Here is a 19,092-nt window from a genome sequence, read left to right on the forward strand (position 1 = left end):
AGGCAATGGTTCGAGAATACAAATATGGCTGAAAGCATTACTGTTGCAAAACATACAATTCCACATTGTCATGTAATAAGGCTTGAGCAAATATTTCATAATCTACTGGTCCACTGGTAGTAGGGGAATTAATCCGACCCTAGGTAGTCTGCTCAAAATACTTTCTGGAATTTTGTTTTATTGTATTGTCAGACAAATCAAATTAATTTCCTCTGAATTTGACAGTGGATCTACAGTTAAACAAAAAAGTGAAAAGGAATAGTTTTGAATGACATCTCTAGATTATGCCATTGCTTTGAGATAATGTATAGCATAATATTATGGAAGTTGATTTAGTGCCTGTGGTGTGAATAAAAGGTTACTTTTTACTATAAAAAGTATAGGTTACTATAAAAGGTCCATCGCTGTTTTTATAATGCCTAATTTTCTTATTTGTAAGTTTGTTGTAACATATTCCAAGTGACACAGTAAAAACTATCCATGTGATGTGAATGTTTTGATCTTCCTCATTGCTATTCAGCTGCTTTCCACATGAGTGCAGTATATATCAAATCAAAATCATTGGCTGTGACTAGTAGTGCATGGCTTTACTTATTTTAGGCATGAGTGCTTGAATGAAAAACACTGTGGCCTTTTCATTTTTTCTTAAAATGGCAAGCAAAACAAAGGACACTCTTTCAGTTGATGCTTTGGTCAGGTCAGTAAACACACAATTTCGCTTGCTTTATTGTCCAAATAAAACACATGGCTGAAAATCGACATCCTTTTTTACAGTCGACAGCAACAGTCTTTCAGGTGCAGTGTAAGGCTTGACGTCTTTCAGCGTGTCTACGGTAAAATCCAGCATTAACCAGAGTGAACGAGTATGATCCACATTGATAAAGGACAGTATACAGAGGCCATGTGCTGAGGTGTTCCAGCTAGCACCAAAATGGTAACACAAATGGACATACTGTACGTAATGGTTATGCCAAGATGTGAAATAGTTACAATAGGACTTACTGTAGCGATAACATGATATCAGTGTAAACAGCACAAACACATGGATTATTCATCTTCTCTCTATTCAAAAGCCCAATGGTCAATCAATGCAAAAAAATGTTTTGTACAGATTCACTGATCTATGTATTGATGACCAAATGTAAGCAACAACCACAGAAAAGTTATTAACTGAATGTAAATGTTAAATAAAAGTAGATAAAGAGACAGATACTGCATGGATTTGTTCATAGCCATACAACATTTTCAAATTCACTATTCAAACATTTATGAGTATTATTGCACCAAATTATGTAAATGGCATAATCATAACGCTCATAACTTTTCATTAATCCATAAAAAGAACAATTTTTGATTTTCTTCAACTGTCATATAGGTACTTTAAAATGTGAAATCTTTGTGTGTTTGAAATACTGCGATATTACAGGCATATAAACCAGCTTGATCAGGGTTCTTTGTCCTTGAGATGAACATTCATTCAATCCTTTTTAAAGGTGCACTCAGCCATTTTTCAGGATCAGACCAATTATTTCCATCATGACAGATATGTCCTTTGAGAACATTAAAAAAAATCATTGTGACATACAATTTTTCACTTGAAAAGTAAGCAGAAATGTCCACTGAGACCTTGATAATTGTGGGGGGGAAAAACATAGTCTTTGTTGCAAGCAAAGTATGATCCCTGTTCTTGAAGGCAACAATTCTGTGCTTAATAAAAACCCTCATGATGTTATCAGAAGCTCAACCCTTCCATCTTTTTTTAAAGACTCAAAATGTTTTCATAAATCCACCAATGTTTTAAACATTAGCTGCTGAAGAAGGGTGAAATGCACCTTTTAGATGCTGAATAGCCAAACGTAAGAAAGTCGATTAAGGCCTTTAATGAGAAAACTCACTAGTTGTACATGTACCTATTACAACCGCAATAGCCAACAACCTGTGACCAAGTGGATTCAGTAATTGTGGTTTACAGCAGCTGCCACAAGAGATTTAAAAACACCCACAATGGTTTGAAACTGTGTTTAGGATGTGTATAAGCACCATTGCTGTTAATGTACCACACTGATATGTTGTTTTATTCATGACACATTTACCGTGGCCTCACTGCTTTTTCATAAACTTGCTCGAAACGGACCCCAGCCTAGCCTCCTAACCCAATAACCTGCGGTAATGTCTAATGTCACCACAGGGTGGCTCTTTTCTAGACGCTAGTGCATAATGTTCCTCCACAGACGAGTCAATGAGAGTTCATGTGGAGATCTGTCAAAACCCACCAAATAAAGCTGGAGAGAACTGACTTTTTTTTTTGCACGCAAATACATTTCATATTTTTAGAAGGTAAGAACGTTTCAGACTGTCGTCTCATATTCCATCACTTCCTTGGGTGTGCCTAGACATCGGTACTGGATCCTCGGTGTGACCGGAGCAGCACCTTCCAGAACCAAAATGGTTTTTCGTAGCCTGCGGTCAATGAAGTGGGCGTCCCAGGCTGGGTACTGCTTTCTGGGAAGGTCGATACGAACTACCGGCCCCTCTGTCCTTGGGGTGAGGCGAGGCGCGGCGGTTCGTGAGGCCTTAAGGGTCCGCATCTTAAAAACATCGCCAATGTCTTCTCTCTGTACTGACTCTCCTCCTTTAGTCCTCTGCAGAGTCCTCGGTGGGCTGCTCACCGCGTCCAGAGGAGGAACGGAGGTGGGCGACGGGATACAAGGATCTGAAACAGCCCCCACCTGGACGCCACAACATCCAAAATAAGCTCCAGACACAGGGCCGTCAGGGTGCAACAGGCAGTAGTAGACAAACATAAAAAATGTGCCCAGAGCGTAGCTACAGGCCACTACACACACCACCACCACAGCGTAAAAGTCCGAAGTGCGCGGGCTGCGGTATATGTACCACACGGCAGTGAGGGCCACGTTTTCACCCAGCACTATGAGGCTGTAGAGCAGAAGCCGGCACCGAGTTGGGCCTTCACGGACGCTGAACCAGCAGAATATGTACACGATGCCCACCATCATGTTGTAGATGATTTCCTCCCACTTGGACATGCAGAAGTCCGTCTTACCTTGGATGATCCAGAAGGTCATGGCGCACCAGTGGGCCACGATGAAAATGCCGAAGTAGAGACGAAGATGGAAGATGGAAACGAAGAGGGCGAAGGCCATGGCGCGGGCTCCCACTGTGAACAGGTGCCACAGCATGTGCGCCACCACTGATTTATATGACATGGGAAGCTTGTCGTCACGAGAGTCCCGTAACGTCTTCTGATAAGACGCCATCATCCAGCCCAGAGACACCAGAGAGGCTGACGCAGACAGACCTGGATCAAATGAAGCACAACGAGAGAGAAAATGGAAATAAATTAGTCAATTAATGAGGTACATTAATTAATTAAAAGGATAGTTCACCTTAAAAATTAAAATTCTGTCATCACCCTTATGTTGTACCAAACCTGTATGAGTTTCTTTCTTCTGTTGAATTAAAAAGAAGATATTTTGAAGAATGTTGATAACCAGACAGTTGAGAGTAGCCATTGACTTCCATAATACGCAAAATACTGTGGAAGTCAACGGCTACTGTCAACTGGCTGGTTATCAACATTCTTCAAAATATCTTCTTTTTAGTTCAACAGAAGAAAGAAACTCATACAGGTTTGAAACAACTTGAGGGTGAGCAAATGAGGACAAAATTTTCATTTTGGGTGAACTATCCTTTTAAGAAGCTACTTGCTACTGGTTAATATTACATTGTCTATAAAACAATAAACATAAATATACATATATAAATAATAAAACAATGAATTAGATTAAAAATTATAATAATGAGAAGACCAATATAAAAAAATATTCAAGCATATTAAATATTTTTTGTAAAAAAACAGATTTTATATTTTCACTGTATTAAAGCCAAAATTTTCTATTAATTTTATAGTGTATCTTTTTTTTAGCCCACAATTATAATAATGTTAGATATCTGACCTATTAAAAAACAGATGGGCTGCCAAAATAAAAAATTAAAATTTGATAAATTTGATTGCTTTGCTCTTATTTATGTGTAAAATATTTCTCTTTTTATTTATCCTAGGCATTTTAGAAGATACATCAGTGACAAAGCCGATACTTGTGCAGTAAAATACTTCAAATTAATTTCAAATCAAAACCTACACTTATGTATAAAATGAGTCTGTATATAAGGAATGACAGTACACCCCACCATTATTCAAGAAAAAAAATGAAATTCTGTTGAGTGCTGTACGCTCAAAAGCTCTCATGAATATTTAATCAGGTTCCTGTCTGGCCATTCATCAGCTCACCCGTTTAGTCAGGAGCAGTCAAAACGGAAAATCTCTCCTAATCAGCAAAAACATAATCATTAGCTAGTTCTCCAGCCCTCTCGGATTGCACCGAATATGATTATGAGCGATTATGACAGACCCAGCAAAGCACCTAAATCATAATATCAGTCTGGAAAAGTGCAGGTCAGGACAGACCAAGATGAAACGCTCTTGCACTGATGCCTGTATTCTCTACACCGCTGACTGTAAGGTGGAAGAGTGCCCTGGTCATCTCCTGAGAACTGGATATGCTCACATATTGGCTCTCCTCTGGGTCATGTTGATCCTTCTGGAAAAAGATGCCTTCAGCAGCCTGAATAAATGTAATATGAGCAGGGCTGCCACATTTTAATACTGCACCTCTCTAACTTTTATTCACAAACGCATAGAAAGAAAGAAGATCACGTCAAATGATAGCTTTTAAACAAAAATTACATCCTGTTGTTAACTAGCTCTGGGCTTTCTTTAAAAGTCACAGTTTGTGCCTTGACATTTGGATAAAATTCCTCTGGGAATATCTGACAGTGGCTACAATTGTTCCCATGGAGCTGAACCAATACAACAGCGAGCTCTCGCAGCTCTGTAATCAAAGGCACCTGTCAGGTGGGTTTATAGCTATCACATGTCCTGTTCCCTCCTTAGTGCCAAAGATAGACTGGAGCAATGAAACTACAATTAGATGATTTTAATATGTCACTATTACTGTATAATGATGACGCTGGTGTGCACATAACGAGGTAATATTCTAAATGATCAATTTGATTACTGTCATTTTCATGTTAAATTATATATCTCTTTAATATTATTCAGTGAAACAAATTGTGTCTTAACTGCTGCTGGATAGTTGAATCATTAATGAAACCACTTAAAGATTCATCTGATAAAATGCACAATGACCTGTAATATGTATAACCCATTGTCTTCCATATTCAGTCACACTTATCACATCCTCAGTAATTTGCCAGCTAATTTGCAGTTGGGTTGAAAATGAGATACTATGCAAACGCATGCTGTGAAATTACACTTTGGTCCTTAATGATGGGCAAATTAATTTCTAAAACAATAATCTGTCACATTTAAATTAGATGCAACACAGAAATCACACTGCAAGAAGACATTGAATCAAGCTCTATACTCGGTGAGCTGGTGGATATAGCAATATGCCAGATGTTATAATCTGTGCTTCAGACAGAACGCCCACAGCGTGTTTACTGACCGTCTCATGTATAACACACTCAAAAATCGCCATTTAGAATATGATTGGCTGGCTTTATGGAAATTCTGAGAGTAAAGGCACATAGGTTTTTTCATCAATATTCCTGGAGAAGTGGAGTTAAGGCTTTTGAAGAAAAGCTAATCTATGGATTTAAAAGTTTGTGGAATCAAAGATATTTAATATCTTTCAAAGAAAGATATTTCAAAACAGAAGTGTGTATACTTTGATTTCTGAGTCACAAGTGTTACAAAAATCTATTTCAAATAAATGCTGTTCTTTTGAACTTTCTATTTATCTACTAATTATCTAGAATTCTGAAAATGCATCACAGTTTTCACAAATATATTAAGCAGCTCAACTGTTTTCAACAATTGATAATAATCAGAAATGTTTCTTGAGCACCAAATCAGCTGAAGACTGGAGTAGTGATGCTGAAAATGCAGCTTTACCATTATAGGAATAAATGACATGTATATTATATTAAAAGAGAAAACAGTTATTTGAAATTGTAAAAAAACTTCACAATATTACTGTTTTTACTGTATATTTAGTCAAATAAATGAATCAGTACTTCTAAATATTGAGCTGGTATAAAATTCTGAATCTCAATATACTCCCATGCCATTATTTGAATGATTTTTGCTTCCACGATGGTCTATCATTGTGGTATAATTTATATCAGATAGCCTTGCCCATAATCAGCACATATAGGCAGTTCATAATTTGCAATTTGGGGCAGACTTTCTATCATAGTCAAATGTCTGGCTACTCGAGACTACTGATGAAATATGAATATAATGAATATGATCCAGACAAATAGCTCAAGCCCAACTATTTCTAGCATACTTGGAATGAAGCGGTTTTAATCATAGCTGTCATCAACTTACCCTGCAAAGGGAGGACCTGGCCAGTCTGGACCATAATGCTGAGTTGCAGAACGAGCTGAGGTGCGCTCTTCAGGAAGGTTTCCAGCAACCTCAGCATGCTGATGTCAGCGTTCTCGAACATCGTACGCCAGTAGAAGTGTTTGTGCTCGTGGTCCCCGCGCCAGCGGCTTTGCACAACCAGATATAAGGCATGGACATACCTGGGGTAAAAAACAAGACCTCTAGATCATTTCTGAACAGATCACCAAAAAAATCATATCAGAAAATACTAATTATTTTAAAGGGCCCCTTTTATGTTTTATTTTATTTTATTTTACCTTTCCTTCCCAGCAAGCAATAGCCGTCATTTCACCGTCTCGGTTAACTATAGATTCGATATAGTCCAGCTATGTGTAACCCACTTCTAGCCAAAATAACCTTGAATTTGGTTACATGTCATTTTTTCCAAAATAACTTGTAAGATGTGTGATAGTCCATCATGTAAGCAAAGTAAACAGAGATTACTAGGTGTTTGGTTCTGAGCTTTCTAATTGATGACTATTCTTGGGCTATGGTTTAGACGTCTATGTATTTAGTCTTGTTTTTAGCCTAGATGTCTGGGCTGTGTTTGGGCGGCTAGGTCTTTTAAACGCAAAATTGCTTGCTGGGTTTAGCGCATAATATAGCTGTTTGTGCATGTAAACAATCTGCAAAGTTACAAAGCACAAAGTCCATCCCAAAAGTCTTGTCATATAAATATACTTGAATTACAGCCATATAGGTTTCAGAAGGGTGCTGGAAAGAGTTTACGTCACAAAAGTGTGGACTCGGAGGAAGATTGTGAGGGTTTAGGGCTTCATCAGGGCCATGTGTTTTTCAGCGCGAGGGCGGGACAACTTGTAATTTACCACAATAATTTACCCATACAATCAATTCCCGATTTTTTCTCCCGTTTTTTCTTGTTCAAGAAGACATTTACGTCACAATAGGGAAGAAAAATCTATCACAACTTCCATTTCATGCCGACTTTAAAAAAAGCTTTTAGGCCAAACGAGTGAAAAGAAGTGCTGCAGCAATGTACAGTATATACTTTTTGTTTTTGTTTTTCAATCATGTAAATCAATTTTAGAATACCCAGAAAATAAAATGATGGACTTAAATGAGCATAAATGGGAACTTAAATGCATCTTGTATAATATAACCATTTGGAAATTGGTAATTCCATTGTAACCTCGATGCCAGTCTGCAGACTTTGAAAAGAACTGGAGTCTGCCTATAATGTGACTGCAACCAGCTGATAAAGGCAGTACACTTGTCTGGGCAGACTGCCAGTGCACTATAGAGGGCTCCAGCATGTCATTTTCTGTCCTCAGCACCACGGTCTACAGGCTGTTAGACACACCAAGGTCGCTCTTCAGATTACACAGATGTCAGAGAGCATGTTTTCACGGGAGGGATCACTGTCTCTTACATTCGTACCTTCAAATTTCCTGATTTACGACCCCAGAACTCCAGTGTTTACCTTGTGAGATGAATATATGTGCCAGAGGAAGCGTTCCTCTACGAAAGAGAGTGCCTTTTGGGAGATATGAAGCAAAAACTGCAGCTGTGCGTTCGAAACATATTTATGTGAGCCCCTTGAAAAATCTGCCTTTCACTGGACTTAATTTGTTTCTTTTGACAGGAAGTGCCATGATATTTCAGTCTGTCTCAAGGGTAGCGAGAGTAATACGAGTGTTCGCAGGATGTCAGGAGATTGGCAGAATGAATCACCCTGACTTGATGAGGTCTATAAAATTGCTCCACATCCTTCACACAACTTGCTGTGCGAAGAAGAAAAAAAGCCTCTAAAAGAAAAATCAAGCAATAGAGAGCCTGGGAGAATGGCTGTCAGAGAGCGAGTCTCAAATTTGACAAGAAACACAGTCTTTCTTTTTCTGAATAAAAGGGTGTGTTTTCAATGACACAGAAAAGCTCTCTTTGCTTGTAAAATTCAGCCCTTTGATTCCCTGAAATTTCGGCACACCGGATGCTATTAGACGAAATCAAACCTTGAACCTTAACTATGCAACTGTTTTATTTATTTCTTCAAGAAAATTGAGAAAATGTAACAAACAGGCAGCTCTATGGCTGAGAAAACATCTCACAAACAGCCACCATTGGCAAGCAATGCATCAGTATCCATGGTGACGGCTGAAAAACATTGCAGCTGACAAGCTTGGCCCATTACTTAACCTAATATAACCCAATTTGAGACAATTATCTGTTAGGTCTGCGTTTCGCATAAAGACTCGGCATGTCTTCCTCTGAAAAGGACTTTCTAAAAGCCACCCTGATTATGTTGCTGTCCACTTGCCATTAAACTACTTTTGAATTCAACAATATTCAGAACAGTCAACCTACTCGGTTACTCAGATGGCACAGCCAATCAGCCCCCAGCTATTAACTGTCAGGGTTCCGGTAAGTTAAATACCCTCCCCCTCCCCCCTGCTAAATTGAACCCTTGAGAATGGCAGCAGAAAGAAAGAAAGAAAGAAAAGAAAGAAAGAAAGAAAGAAAGAAAGAAAGAAAGAAAGAAAGAAAGAAAGAAAGAAAGAAAGAAAGAAAATCAATGTTGAATATCAGCTTTCCAGCTGGCTAGAATCAGACTGTCATTATTTTTTATCGAATAGTAAAGCCCTGCTGAGGTGGGTATGAGACACTGGATCATGTCATCATGCAACAGAATTAGGAAGATGGAAGTGCTTTCTAGCCTATATTTCCTGTTGTCATATACAGTAGCCTACATTTCTTTCTTTATTTGCCGTGGTTTTTTTGTAATCTTTTTCTTTGCCCCTCCAGGCCCTTGTGAGAATTTAATCATAAATAAACTACTTTTTTTCAGGTAGGCTACAGTATGTTTGTTAAACATGTATACATTTATTTAACATCGTTTGTTGTTTGATTAACATTAATGACAAATAGGTATTTTAGGCTGCTATCACTTTAAGACATTGTTTGGATCTAATATACTGAGTCCTGACACATATCCGTTTTTCACCGGGCTGTTTATGTTTACTTAAACGACCAACTGACTGTATTTATGCGAGATATGCATGATGGGCATTTTGAGAACTGTGTCTATATTTGTCCATTCAGGCGGGAACTGAATTCGGGATCGAACACTATCTGAGCTTCTAGTGTGTCATTCAGCACAATACTACATGTTTTTTTTTTTACAACTTACTGCTCAAAACAACTTGATAAACTCTTTTTGAAGATCCTCGTTGGTTGAACACAAGCTTCTTTGACATCTTCGCTTCTGAATTGATCTCCTCCGCTACTAACTGCAAGTTAATCGATAACGAATTGTGATTGGATGGTAATTTACCATGACGAGATTGGCTGCCTTTGACAAGGCTATTCTCGCGTGACAGAAGACTCGCTCACCTAGCAAAGACAATTTAGGAAAGAAATACGGGACAAACATGATTTTTCTCACATTAAGTCTAGACCAACTACTAGCCAGAGAGAAAGCAAAAGACCACTACCTGCATCACTCCTGAAACTAAAGCTAAATATCCGTATAGTTTAAACATTAGCCTACTTTACAAACATATTCAATAACTGAATCATTTAATGTATTCAATGAACGTATAAGGCAATTAATATTTAGCATATGCAAAACAACATGACAGTAAATTAAGTGAAGACATCTGCTGATCAATGGTTGAAGGCTCTGTCATCTCCAGAATTTTTTTTTATGTGGAGTACAAAAAAAGCAGTTCAGACATAAAGGAATAAACGTGATGCATTAATTAAAGCTTGATATTTTGTTTCTACATTATAGACAGACTCCCATCAGTAGCCTACTTTCATTGCATTGCTCAACCCTTCATATGACATACCTTCAAACAAGCACAAACCTAAATCACACTAAAACACACACTGCCTACAGCTTCCTGCAGTTTATCAAACGTATCCACAGCTTAAGTTTTATTAGGTTCCTTTTCTCGACGCAGTTAATCCCAGTGCACCCTCTCTCAGGAATATGTCTCAAATAGGCATTAAGCTGTTTGGCCAACAGCAACAGACATCCCCTGGCTATCTCTGCTCTTGAATGTGTCCTCCTCAGTCCTCCTTGGCGGCGGGGTTTTACTTTGATATCCAGGGCGTGAATTAATCATGCAGGGCTTGCACTTTTTCTCATTGTCACAGATGAGACTGTTTCAAAAATTGGTGTTTTTCGCTTGCCTTCTTGCTGCTTCTGTTTGAGTTCCAGCAGAAAATGTCTCATGTATTTTTAGATCTTTTGAAAGAGAACAATAATTTTAAGCACACTCTTGGCATGCTCAATAGGGCTCCACATCTGAAGAAAAAAAATCTTCCACTGATGGAGCGATTCATTCAGTGTGTGCAATAATAATAATCAACCCCCAACCAGCCAGGAAGGATCTTGTCCAAACAGGATGTTGACTCATGTTAGTAATAAAGAAATTTACAGTAACAGTAACTATTAAATAGTGTGAACAATTGGGACATTTGTGGCCTAATGGTTTGAGAGTCGGACTTGTAACCTGAAGGTCGGCAGGAACGTATTGCAGGAAACGACTGAGGTGACCTTGAGCATGACACCTAACCAACCCAAATGCAAAGTGAATGGCTGCTCACTGCTGTGTGTGTGTGTGTCTATGGTTTGCAGTGTGTGTGTGTGTGTGTGTGTGTGTGTGTGTGTGTGTGTGTGTGTGTGTGTGTGTGTGTGTGTGTGTGTGTGTGTGTGTGTGTGTGTGTGTGTGCGTGTGTTCCAAGATCAAACTTATAGGGTACGTTTACACGACAACAATAGTATATTAAAAACTAAAAAGTTTATCCTTTGCTTTTTTTTTTACTTACAGACATTGTCAAAACGATCCCCGTTCACATGGATCTGTGAAAATTATGTTTTCAGGCGAGTAGTTGATGACATCACTTTATAAAGAAACACTACGCTCCTATCGACTAAACACGTAATACGCATGTGTGATGACACGTTTTCACTAATTCGCGTTTTTGTAGTTTAAAACAAAACAATAATGGAATCATTTTCAAAAACTTGCTCTTGATTCCCATTTTCAGGCCTCCAAAACGCTGTTGCCGTGTAAATGAACAGCCAAACCACATGAAAAAAATTCCAGTTTGTAGTTGACCTTTTAGGGGTCTGTAGGCACGTAGTGTTGTGTAAACCCTTATTCTCCTTGTGTTTGCAGTCAAGTAGTTCGTTGTTGTACATTCCTTGTGTCCTGATCCCTGAAGCCATGTCTTGTCCTGCTACCAAGTGTTGTCCTGCCAAGTCAAGTTGACCGGTCCTGTTTCCCCCACGGGATAGTTTTTGTTTGTTTTTGTTTTATTTTTTATACCGCTTAATAAGCGGCCCTACATCTTTGAGCCCTCACCTCATCCCTCACCCCAACCTTGACAGAGCTTCGCGTAATAACAAAGTGCAAACAGAAGTCAACAAATGACTCTTGTGTTCCTTTTTTACTAGTGAGCCAACAACAGCCAATAACTACAGCGTATGTAGTCCCATTCATGAATATGACTATTAAGAGCCGATTCGTTTTAGTGAACCAAATACAGCAGAAGCAGTAGAGTCCGATTCACAAACAAATTACTCTTACAAGCCGGTTCTTTTAATGAATCGTTCAGAAAGATTCAGGAGCTACCGGTGAATCAGTGCTTATAGCTGAATGGACATGTATCCATAAGAGCGTCGATATCACCAAGTTATCATTAATATTTCACGAGTTCACACTTACATATAATTTGAGGGGGTAAAGTTTAATGCATATTTGGCGTGCTGTCCGGGGGGAGGGCTCCGAGCTCGGAGTTCGGCCCGAACCCAGAGTACTCCCCCCTATGTAAGTGCTTAGGACTAGAAGCGTGGAGAAGGGGTGGTGGAGGGATGCTGCAAAACTGTCAATGGGATTGAGGTGAGACTGCTGAGTGTATGTATACCTTTTACCATTGATTGCTGAGTGCTCTCCACTTGCGTTAATTATCTGAACGGGCTCCTCCCGAAGTTTGTTAATAAAACATAATTTAATATTGCATTATTTAAAATAAATGTTCCTGTTTTATATTTTAATAAAAACGGACGAGATATTTATTTAATTGATTTTATGAAACTCATTCATTTTTAGGTTCAACAAACACTTCTGAAAAGTCATTTCTCTCAACACAGCCTGTGTAAAGGTGTCTTTTCTTCTCCAAGTGGTGACTGATCCTGATTGATCCTGCTCATCTAATGCTGCAGGGAGCATGGAATCGAAAACCGTCTTTGAACGTGTTCAGTGAACCAGGTCAGAGTTTACTCAGATGGGACTTTCAAATAGGGCACGCTTTTTTACACAACGCTTAGAGAATGTGAGAGACAGAGAGAAAATGTATATTTATTGCACATCATTTAGTCTTATCATTATTTTATTTCTGATGTAATTACAAGCCATGAGGAGAACTTGCTTTATAATGGCTAATTTTCTTATCAAACAGCCAAGTTTTCTCATATACTCTCCCTCTCAATCATTCTCTCAAAGATGCACCTCCATTTTTACGTCTACTCTCCACCTATCACTCCTCACCTGTTCTTTCTTTGCAACAGTGCACCACTCTCTCCCTCTCTGGCTGTCTGCTGCAGGTAAGGACATGTAAACACTACAGCTATAATCCCTGTAATGCAGAGATGTGACAAGCTCAGTGCCGGTGGCAGCTTTAATGGCATTACTGCTAATTCCAATCAAACAAAGACAGAGCCTGGAAAGCTCGGAAGCTTTTAAGCAAAGACTCAGACAGAGAGTATTGGTGAAAGGTGAAGAACAGAAAGAAATCCATGTGGGTTTATTGCAGGTCAAACAGAGGTAACGTGAAAATGGCAAAATGTACTTCTTAAAAGGTGCTATTCTTAGCAATACTGATAGAAAGCATCAAAAGGAGAGCTGAAGATATTTCATTACATCAGCTTGCAGTGCCATATTTTGAATGAATTATATATTAATGGGAATGTATAGCTCAGAAAGGCTAACATTCTCAAGGCTAATTAGTGAATAAAATGGGATGATGGTTAGTTTTATTCAAATGAGATGAAAATGATTTGCTGGCTGGTTGACTGGCTTGTTTTGAATTACAAATATCCACATTCTCTTTCTGAAAACTGTTTATGCTATCGGGAAGAAAAAAAAGGTCAGGGGGAAAAGAATGAGTGACAGACAGAGAATGACACAGACGGCATGAGAAGGACAGCGCATGTGTTGTGACAGAAGCATAAATGAAGCTTGATGGAAATGACCGGCAGCTTTGTGATATCAATGGCAGCAAACATCATTAACCCTGCGTTTCCCTGCAGGTCAGCCGGCAGCAGTGTCCAGTCCACACATACGCTCGGTCCTGTCACTGCTGATCAGCACAGGCATTGAAAGACAGGCACATCACCGCCTCTGTGTTTACAACCACAATTACACGGCACTCACTCACTACACATGCCTCTAATATGTGTGGGTGTGTTTCTATTGATTTATATGTGAGTGGATTAAACTTTTGGATGGGATTGTGGGCTGCAAATTTTCTTCTCTGCATTATTATGGAAATTGCTTTGTGTGTTGCTGCACACTGTCTGTCAGCAATCAAGACGCTCAGCACTTGCACATTCTGCTCGTGGCAATCGCACTGAGCGAAAAGAGTGTGAGGAAGTGAAATCTACTGTCTAATTGTGTTTCTTGAGTTCATAGAAAATCATCATCCTTATGGCTTTATGGCAACTTTTAGGTCCCCATCAAGTGCAAAAAGAGTGATAAAGAAAAATAACATTTCTCATTCATCATAAACCACTGGCATTGGTATAAGTAATATGAAAAAGAATAAGAAACTCTTTTGCACTGCTCTAAAGACAAAAGGATTTTAGAGTGTGTGCATAAGGCGATTTCTGGTGGACAGATTGAATGAGTGGATGAGTGGAGGAGTCTCTCCGGGAGATTATTGACCCAGAAGCTCATGAGAGGTGGAGGAGGAAGAGGAGGAGGAGCCTACAACCAAATGGCTTGGAGATAATGATGAACTGGCATGGAACAACAGGAAATACAAGGAGGATCCCTTTTCCTCTATGACTGCAGGACATTCATTGGCAAAGCAAACTATAACAGCATTGAGGTTGAATACTTTCTGTGATATGTTGCACAAGTTCTATTGTCTTTTCCACATTCCATTTATATTAGTGCCCACTGAAATTTGTTGGTTGATTCTTATATTTGATCCCTTTATATCCAAGCATGTGCTTTCAAAGATGAAAGCAATAAATATTGACAGCATAAAAGTTGTCCCTAATATTTTCTTTAAAGAGGCCTTGCCATCTTAGGTGCTTCAGCTCTGGATGCCTCTAGATGTGGGTGTGGATTTGTTGTAGATAGGGCAAGTCAGGGGAACGCACAGGATGACAGAACAATATGATGCTGAATGAACTGCTGATGTGACACGTTAAAGGAATCTACTATTTTATGATATTGAGATCTATACACTCACGTACCTCCAGACCTGCGCCAGCTGAAGAACGTGCACGATGCTTTGGAAGAGCCACACGCAGGCTCTGCAGCAGCTCTGAGCGTTGCTCCGGGTTCCGGTGACCGCAGCGGAGCGGCCAGCGCCCCGCTGATCGCTGTCCTTGGTGCTGAAGTGGCTCTCCGCATTGGACGCCGCTACCAATGCAGCCGCAGCCGTGCCGCTCCCGTTGGCGTCCGAGTAATCGTAGGCGAACCATCGGAAGCTGAGCACCTGCACCACCACAGACGGAATGATGATAAAAACGAGTGTCAGAGCGAACCACCAGTAGTCCCGTCTGAGATAGTATTCGGCAGCCAGCCACAGGTCTGAAGCCCCGTCCGAGAAAAAGACCAAGAAGGCGCAGAGGGTCCAGCAGCAGTCCAGGAGCGAATACTCCTTCCCGACGGGACGCCACTGTGGCGAGCGCTTCTCCAGCCCGGGGAGGCACGTCGGCGGAATGTCATTCTGCAAAGAAACGGCTGTACCGTCTGATTTCGCGGCCATGTTTGTTGTAGAAAAGAGAGTAGATGAAAAGGAGAGACGGGCGTGTGGGTGGGAGGGGGTCGTGTGTCTGTGTGGGAGGGAGAAAAGAGGGCTGGGACTGGGACGAAAACGCTTCTCGTCATTCCTGCTTGAACATCTAGCTCCTGTTTTTCCACATGAAAGCAATTTATCACGGCAGTCGATGCCAATGACATGACATGACAGTAGGTGTGCACGCACGTGTTCAGTTTTTGTTCACAAGCCTATGTGATGAATAAAACAGCGATAGGATGACATCCAGCCTCGCGGCCTGAGACGAAAGGTGCCTTTGCAGTCCTGATTCAGATTCAATTTAGCGCCTGTATCTCGTTGTCTCAAGCTGGATAAGTTTATAGTAAATATAGTAAGGTAGCCTATAAACAGTTCATACCCAAATTATGTAACAGGCACATAAATGATGTCCATGCTTTATTGCTACGCTAAATGCAGACTACTGTAGCCTACATCATATAACCTACATTGAAACAAATTAGTTCAGTAGCATCATGCACGTTATTTAATTAACACTATTTATATATTTTATATTATTTATACAAAATATCCTAAATATGGACGTGGGACTGGTTTGATTATATGAAGTAAAAATGATATAATAGTATTATGCAAGCGCCTGCTAAATAAATATATGTAAATGTAGCCTACATACATTAGACAAATAGCAGTAAAAAATGCTTCTGACTCTTCGGAGTCTCATTGCCTTGTAAACAGCGGCGCCTCATGGGTATAGTAGCTAAATGAAGTCATAATCTTCCCTTGTAGTGCAAATGCAGTCATTTAAAAGAGCTCCCACCACCACATAGCCTAAGTAGCCTACATATTAACACTCAAAACTCTGTTTAAAAAAGCGAATTAAGACAGAAAATTTAGAGTCAAGACTTTGTAGATATATGATTTTTGTATATATTGATAATTATTGACCAACGGTTTACTACATTTTACTGCAATAGAGTTTTACCAAGATTTTCAGATGACTACTCATTACAACTCAAGTTGTGCAATAGCAAATAATGAAATATCCAAATGCTATCAATTTTGTATTTTCATAGTTACTTATCACTCGGGGGCATAACTCTAAATGTGTTGTTTAAATTATAAAGGAAACCAATAAAGAATTAAAGTTATTGTTGACCCTCTGCTTTATACAGTAAAGACTGAAACTTCAGATGTATGCTAGTGCTGCCACCTCCTGGAAACGAGGGCACCGATTGCAGTTTGGCACGGAAGTGAAAGACAGGTGAAACATAAACGCCACATACTGTAAGTCCCATGGTCACTTCCCGACAAATTGGGTAAAGCACAAATTCTACTAAGAAAAATGAAATTAGCCAGTTTATCTCTGTTACTGCCTGGTCTTAAAAGTGAGATGGTTAGCATCTTAGTCAGACAGCGATTTGACCTTAAATAGCATTCTGAGAGGAAGAGGAAGATTGATATTTTGGTATATCAATTGTATCAGTAGTTATGTATTGGTATTTATATAGAGTATATAAATAAACATAATAATAAAATGAAATGCATGTACAGTAGTTGAAAACACCATTCTTCCGAAACAAAAATGTGTAGCCTACAAAATAATCCAATACAGCAGTTGCTTTAAAATAGCCAAATATATAATAGTATATTTAAATATTCATAGTAGGGTGCTTGTCAATAATATTCGAAGAGGACGTGAAACTAAGCAAATTTATACCCTGACAAAACAAACCACAAAGGGGCAGTATGGTAGTCTCTGTTAGCTCTTGGTCCAGAATATTACAGAAAAACTGTAGGGGAAAAATCATGTGCATGAGTATCTTTTTCAAATAAATACTGTATGGTTATATTATCAGAAAATAACTTTACTTGGTCAAATTGACAAATGTGGTTTATTATTGTTCATAAATATGTAATACAATTTTTGACAAATAACCTCTTGGAAAGCACCGGTAGCCTTCAATTATTTATGGACTTCAGTGTTTAAAGGGCCCCTAAAATCAATAGTTTCTTGATATTTTACATCATTTTTTATTCTGATTGAAAAATATAAGGTTTATGAACATAACTTCAAAACTTATGACTCTTTTGACAATAACATGGTAAATGCATGCTTATGTACTGAAAACACAGCCTGGGTATATAGTTGTAAAACGTAGGGGAAACTAAAAAACGAAGGAGAACTGGATCAAAACGCAGTGATTTTTATTAACAGAATAAACAAAAACAAATGAAAATGCACCAGGAACAGAATGAGTTCACTAAATATTACATCCATGAAAGACAAGAAGACTTGACAAGGAACACAAGAAACACTGGGAGTTAAATACACAAGGGACGAAGTAGACACACCTAAGAATAAATCAGAACTAATCAACAAGAACTACAAAACATGGCACAGAACAAGAAATAAACATAAGTCCACACAAGACATGGGGAACATTGGCTACCTCTGTGGTCGTGTCAGGGCAGACAGAGAGTTCAATGGCTACCTCTGTGGTCGTGTCAGGGCAGACAGAGAGTTCAATGGCTACCTCTGTGGTCGTGTCAGGGCAGACAGAGAGTTCAAGGGCGACCTCTGTGGTCGTGTCAGGGCAGACAGAGAGTTCAAGGGCTACCTCTGTGGTCGTGTCAGGGCAGACAGAGAGTTCAGGGGCGACCTCTGTGGTCGTGTCAGGGCAGACAGAGAGTTCAGGGGCGACCTCTGTGGTCGTGTCAGGGCAGACAGAGAGTTCAATGGCTACCTCTGTGGTCGTGTCAGGGCAGACAGAGAGTTCAATGGCTACCTCTGTGGTCGTGTCAGGGCAGACAGAGAGTTCAAGGGCGACCTCTGTGGTCGTGTCAGGGCAGACAGAGAGTTCAAGGGCTACCTCTGTGGTCGTGTCAGGGCAGACAGAGAGTTCAGGGGCGACCTCTGTGGTCGTGTCAGGGCAGACAGAGAGTTCAATGGCTACCTCTGTGGTCGTGTCAGGGCAGACAGAGAGTTCAGGGGTGACCTCTGTGGTCGTGTCAGGGCAGACAGAGAGTTCAATGGCTACCTCTGTGGTCGTGTCAGGGCAGACAGAGAGTTCAATGGCTACCTCTGTGGTCGTGTCAGGGCAGACAGAGAGTTCAGGGGCGACCTCCGTGGTCGTGTCAGGGCAGACAGAGAGTTCAGGGGCGACCTCTGTGGTCGTGTCAGGGCAGACAGAGAGTTCAGGGGCGACCTCCGTGGTCGTGTCAGGGCAGACAGAGAGTTCAGGGGCGACCTCCGTGGTCGTGTCAGGGCAGACAGAGAGTTCAGGGGCGACCTCTGTGGTCGTGTCAGGGCAGACAGAGAGTTCAGGGGCGACCTCTGTGGTCGTGTAAGGGCAGACAGAGAGTTCAGGGGCGACCTCCGTGGTCGTGTCAGGGCAGACAGAGAGTTCAGGGGCGACCTCCGTGGTCGTGTCAGGGCAGACAGAGAGTTCAGGGGCGACCTCTGTGGTCGTGTCAGGGCAGACAGAGAGTTCAGGGGCGACCTCCGTGGTCGTGTCAGGGCAGACAGAGAGTACAGGGACGAATTTCATGGTCGTGTCAGGGCCGATAGGACTTTCAGGTGCGACCTCCGTGGTTGTGTCAGGGCAGACAGGACTTTC

The 19,092-nt window shown here is 40.3% G+C and overlaps 1 protein-coding gene across 1 annotated transcript; it reads right to left on the reverse strand.

The window, feature by feature from the left end:
- Positions 1 to 678: 678 nt before the first annotated feature.
- Positions 679 to 15,482, reverse strand: xkr7a (XK related 7a). Its single transcript, XM_079588536.1, has 3 exons — positions 14,946 to 15,482; positions 6,437 to 6,636; positions 679 to 3,319 (listed from the first exon to the last, which is right to left on the reverse strand). Exons 1-3 carry the CDS (start codon positions 15,461 to 15,463, stop codon positions 2,349 to 2,351), a joined length of 1,689 nt encoding a protein of 562 aa, XP_079444662.1. The 5' UTR covers positions 15,464 to 15,482; the 3' UTR covers positions 679 to 2,348.
- Positions 15,483 to 19,092: the final 3,610 nt, after the last annotated feature.

This window comes from Phoxinus phoxinus, assembly GCF_949152265.1.
Source record: "Phoxinus phoxinus genome assembly, chromosome: 18".
Lineage (NCBI taxonomy): Eukaryota > Metazoa > Chordata > Actinopteri > Cypriniformes > Leuciscidae > Phoxinus > Phoxinus phoxinus.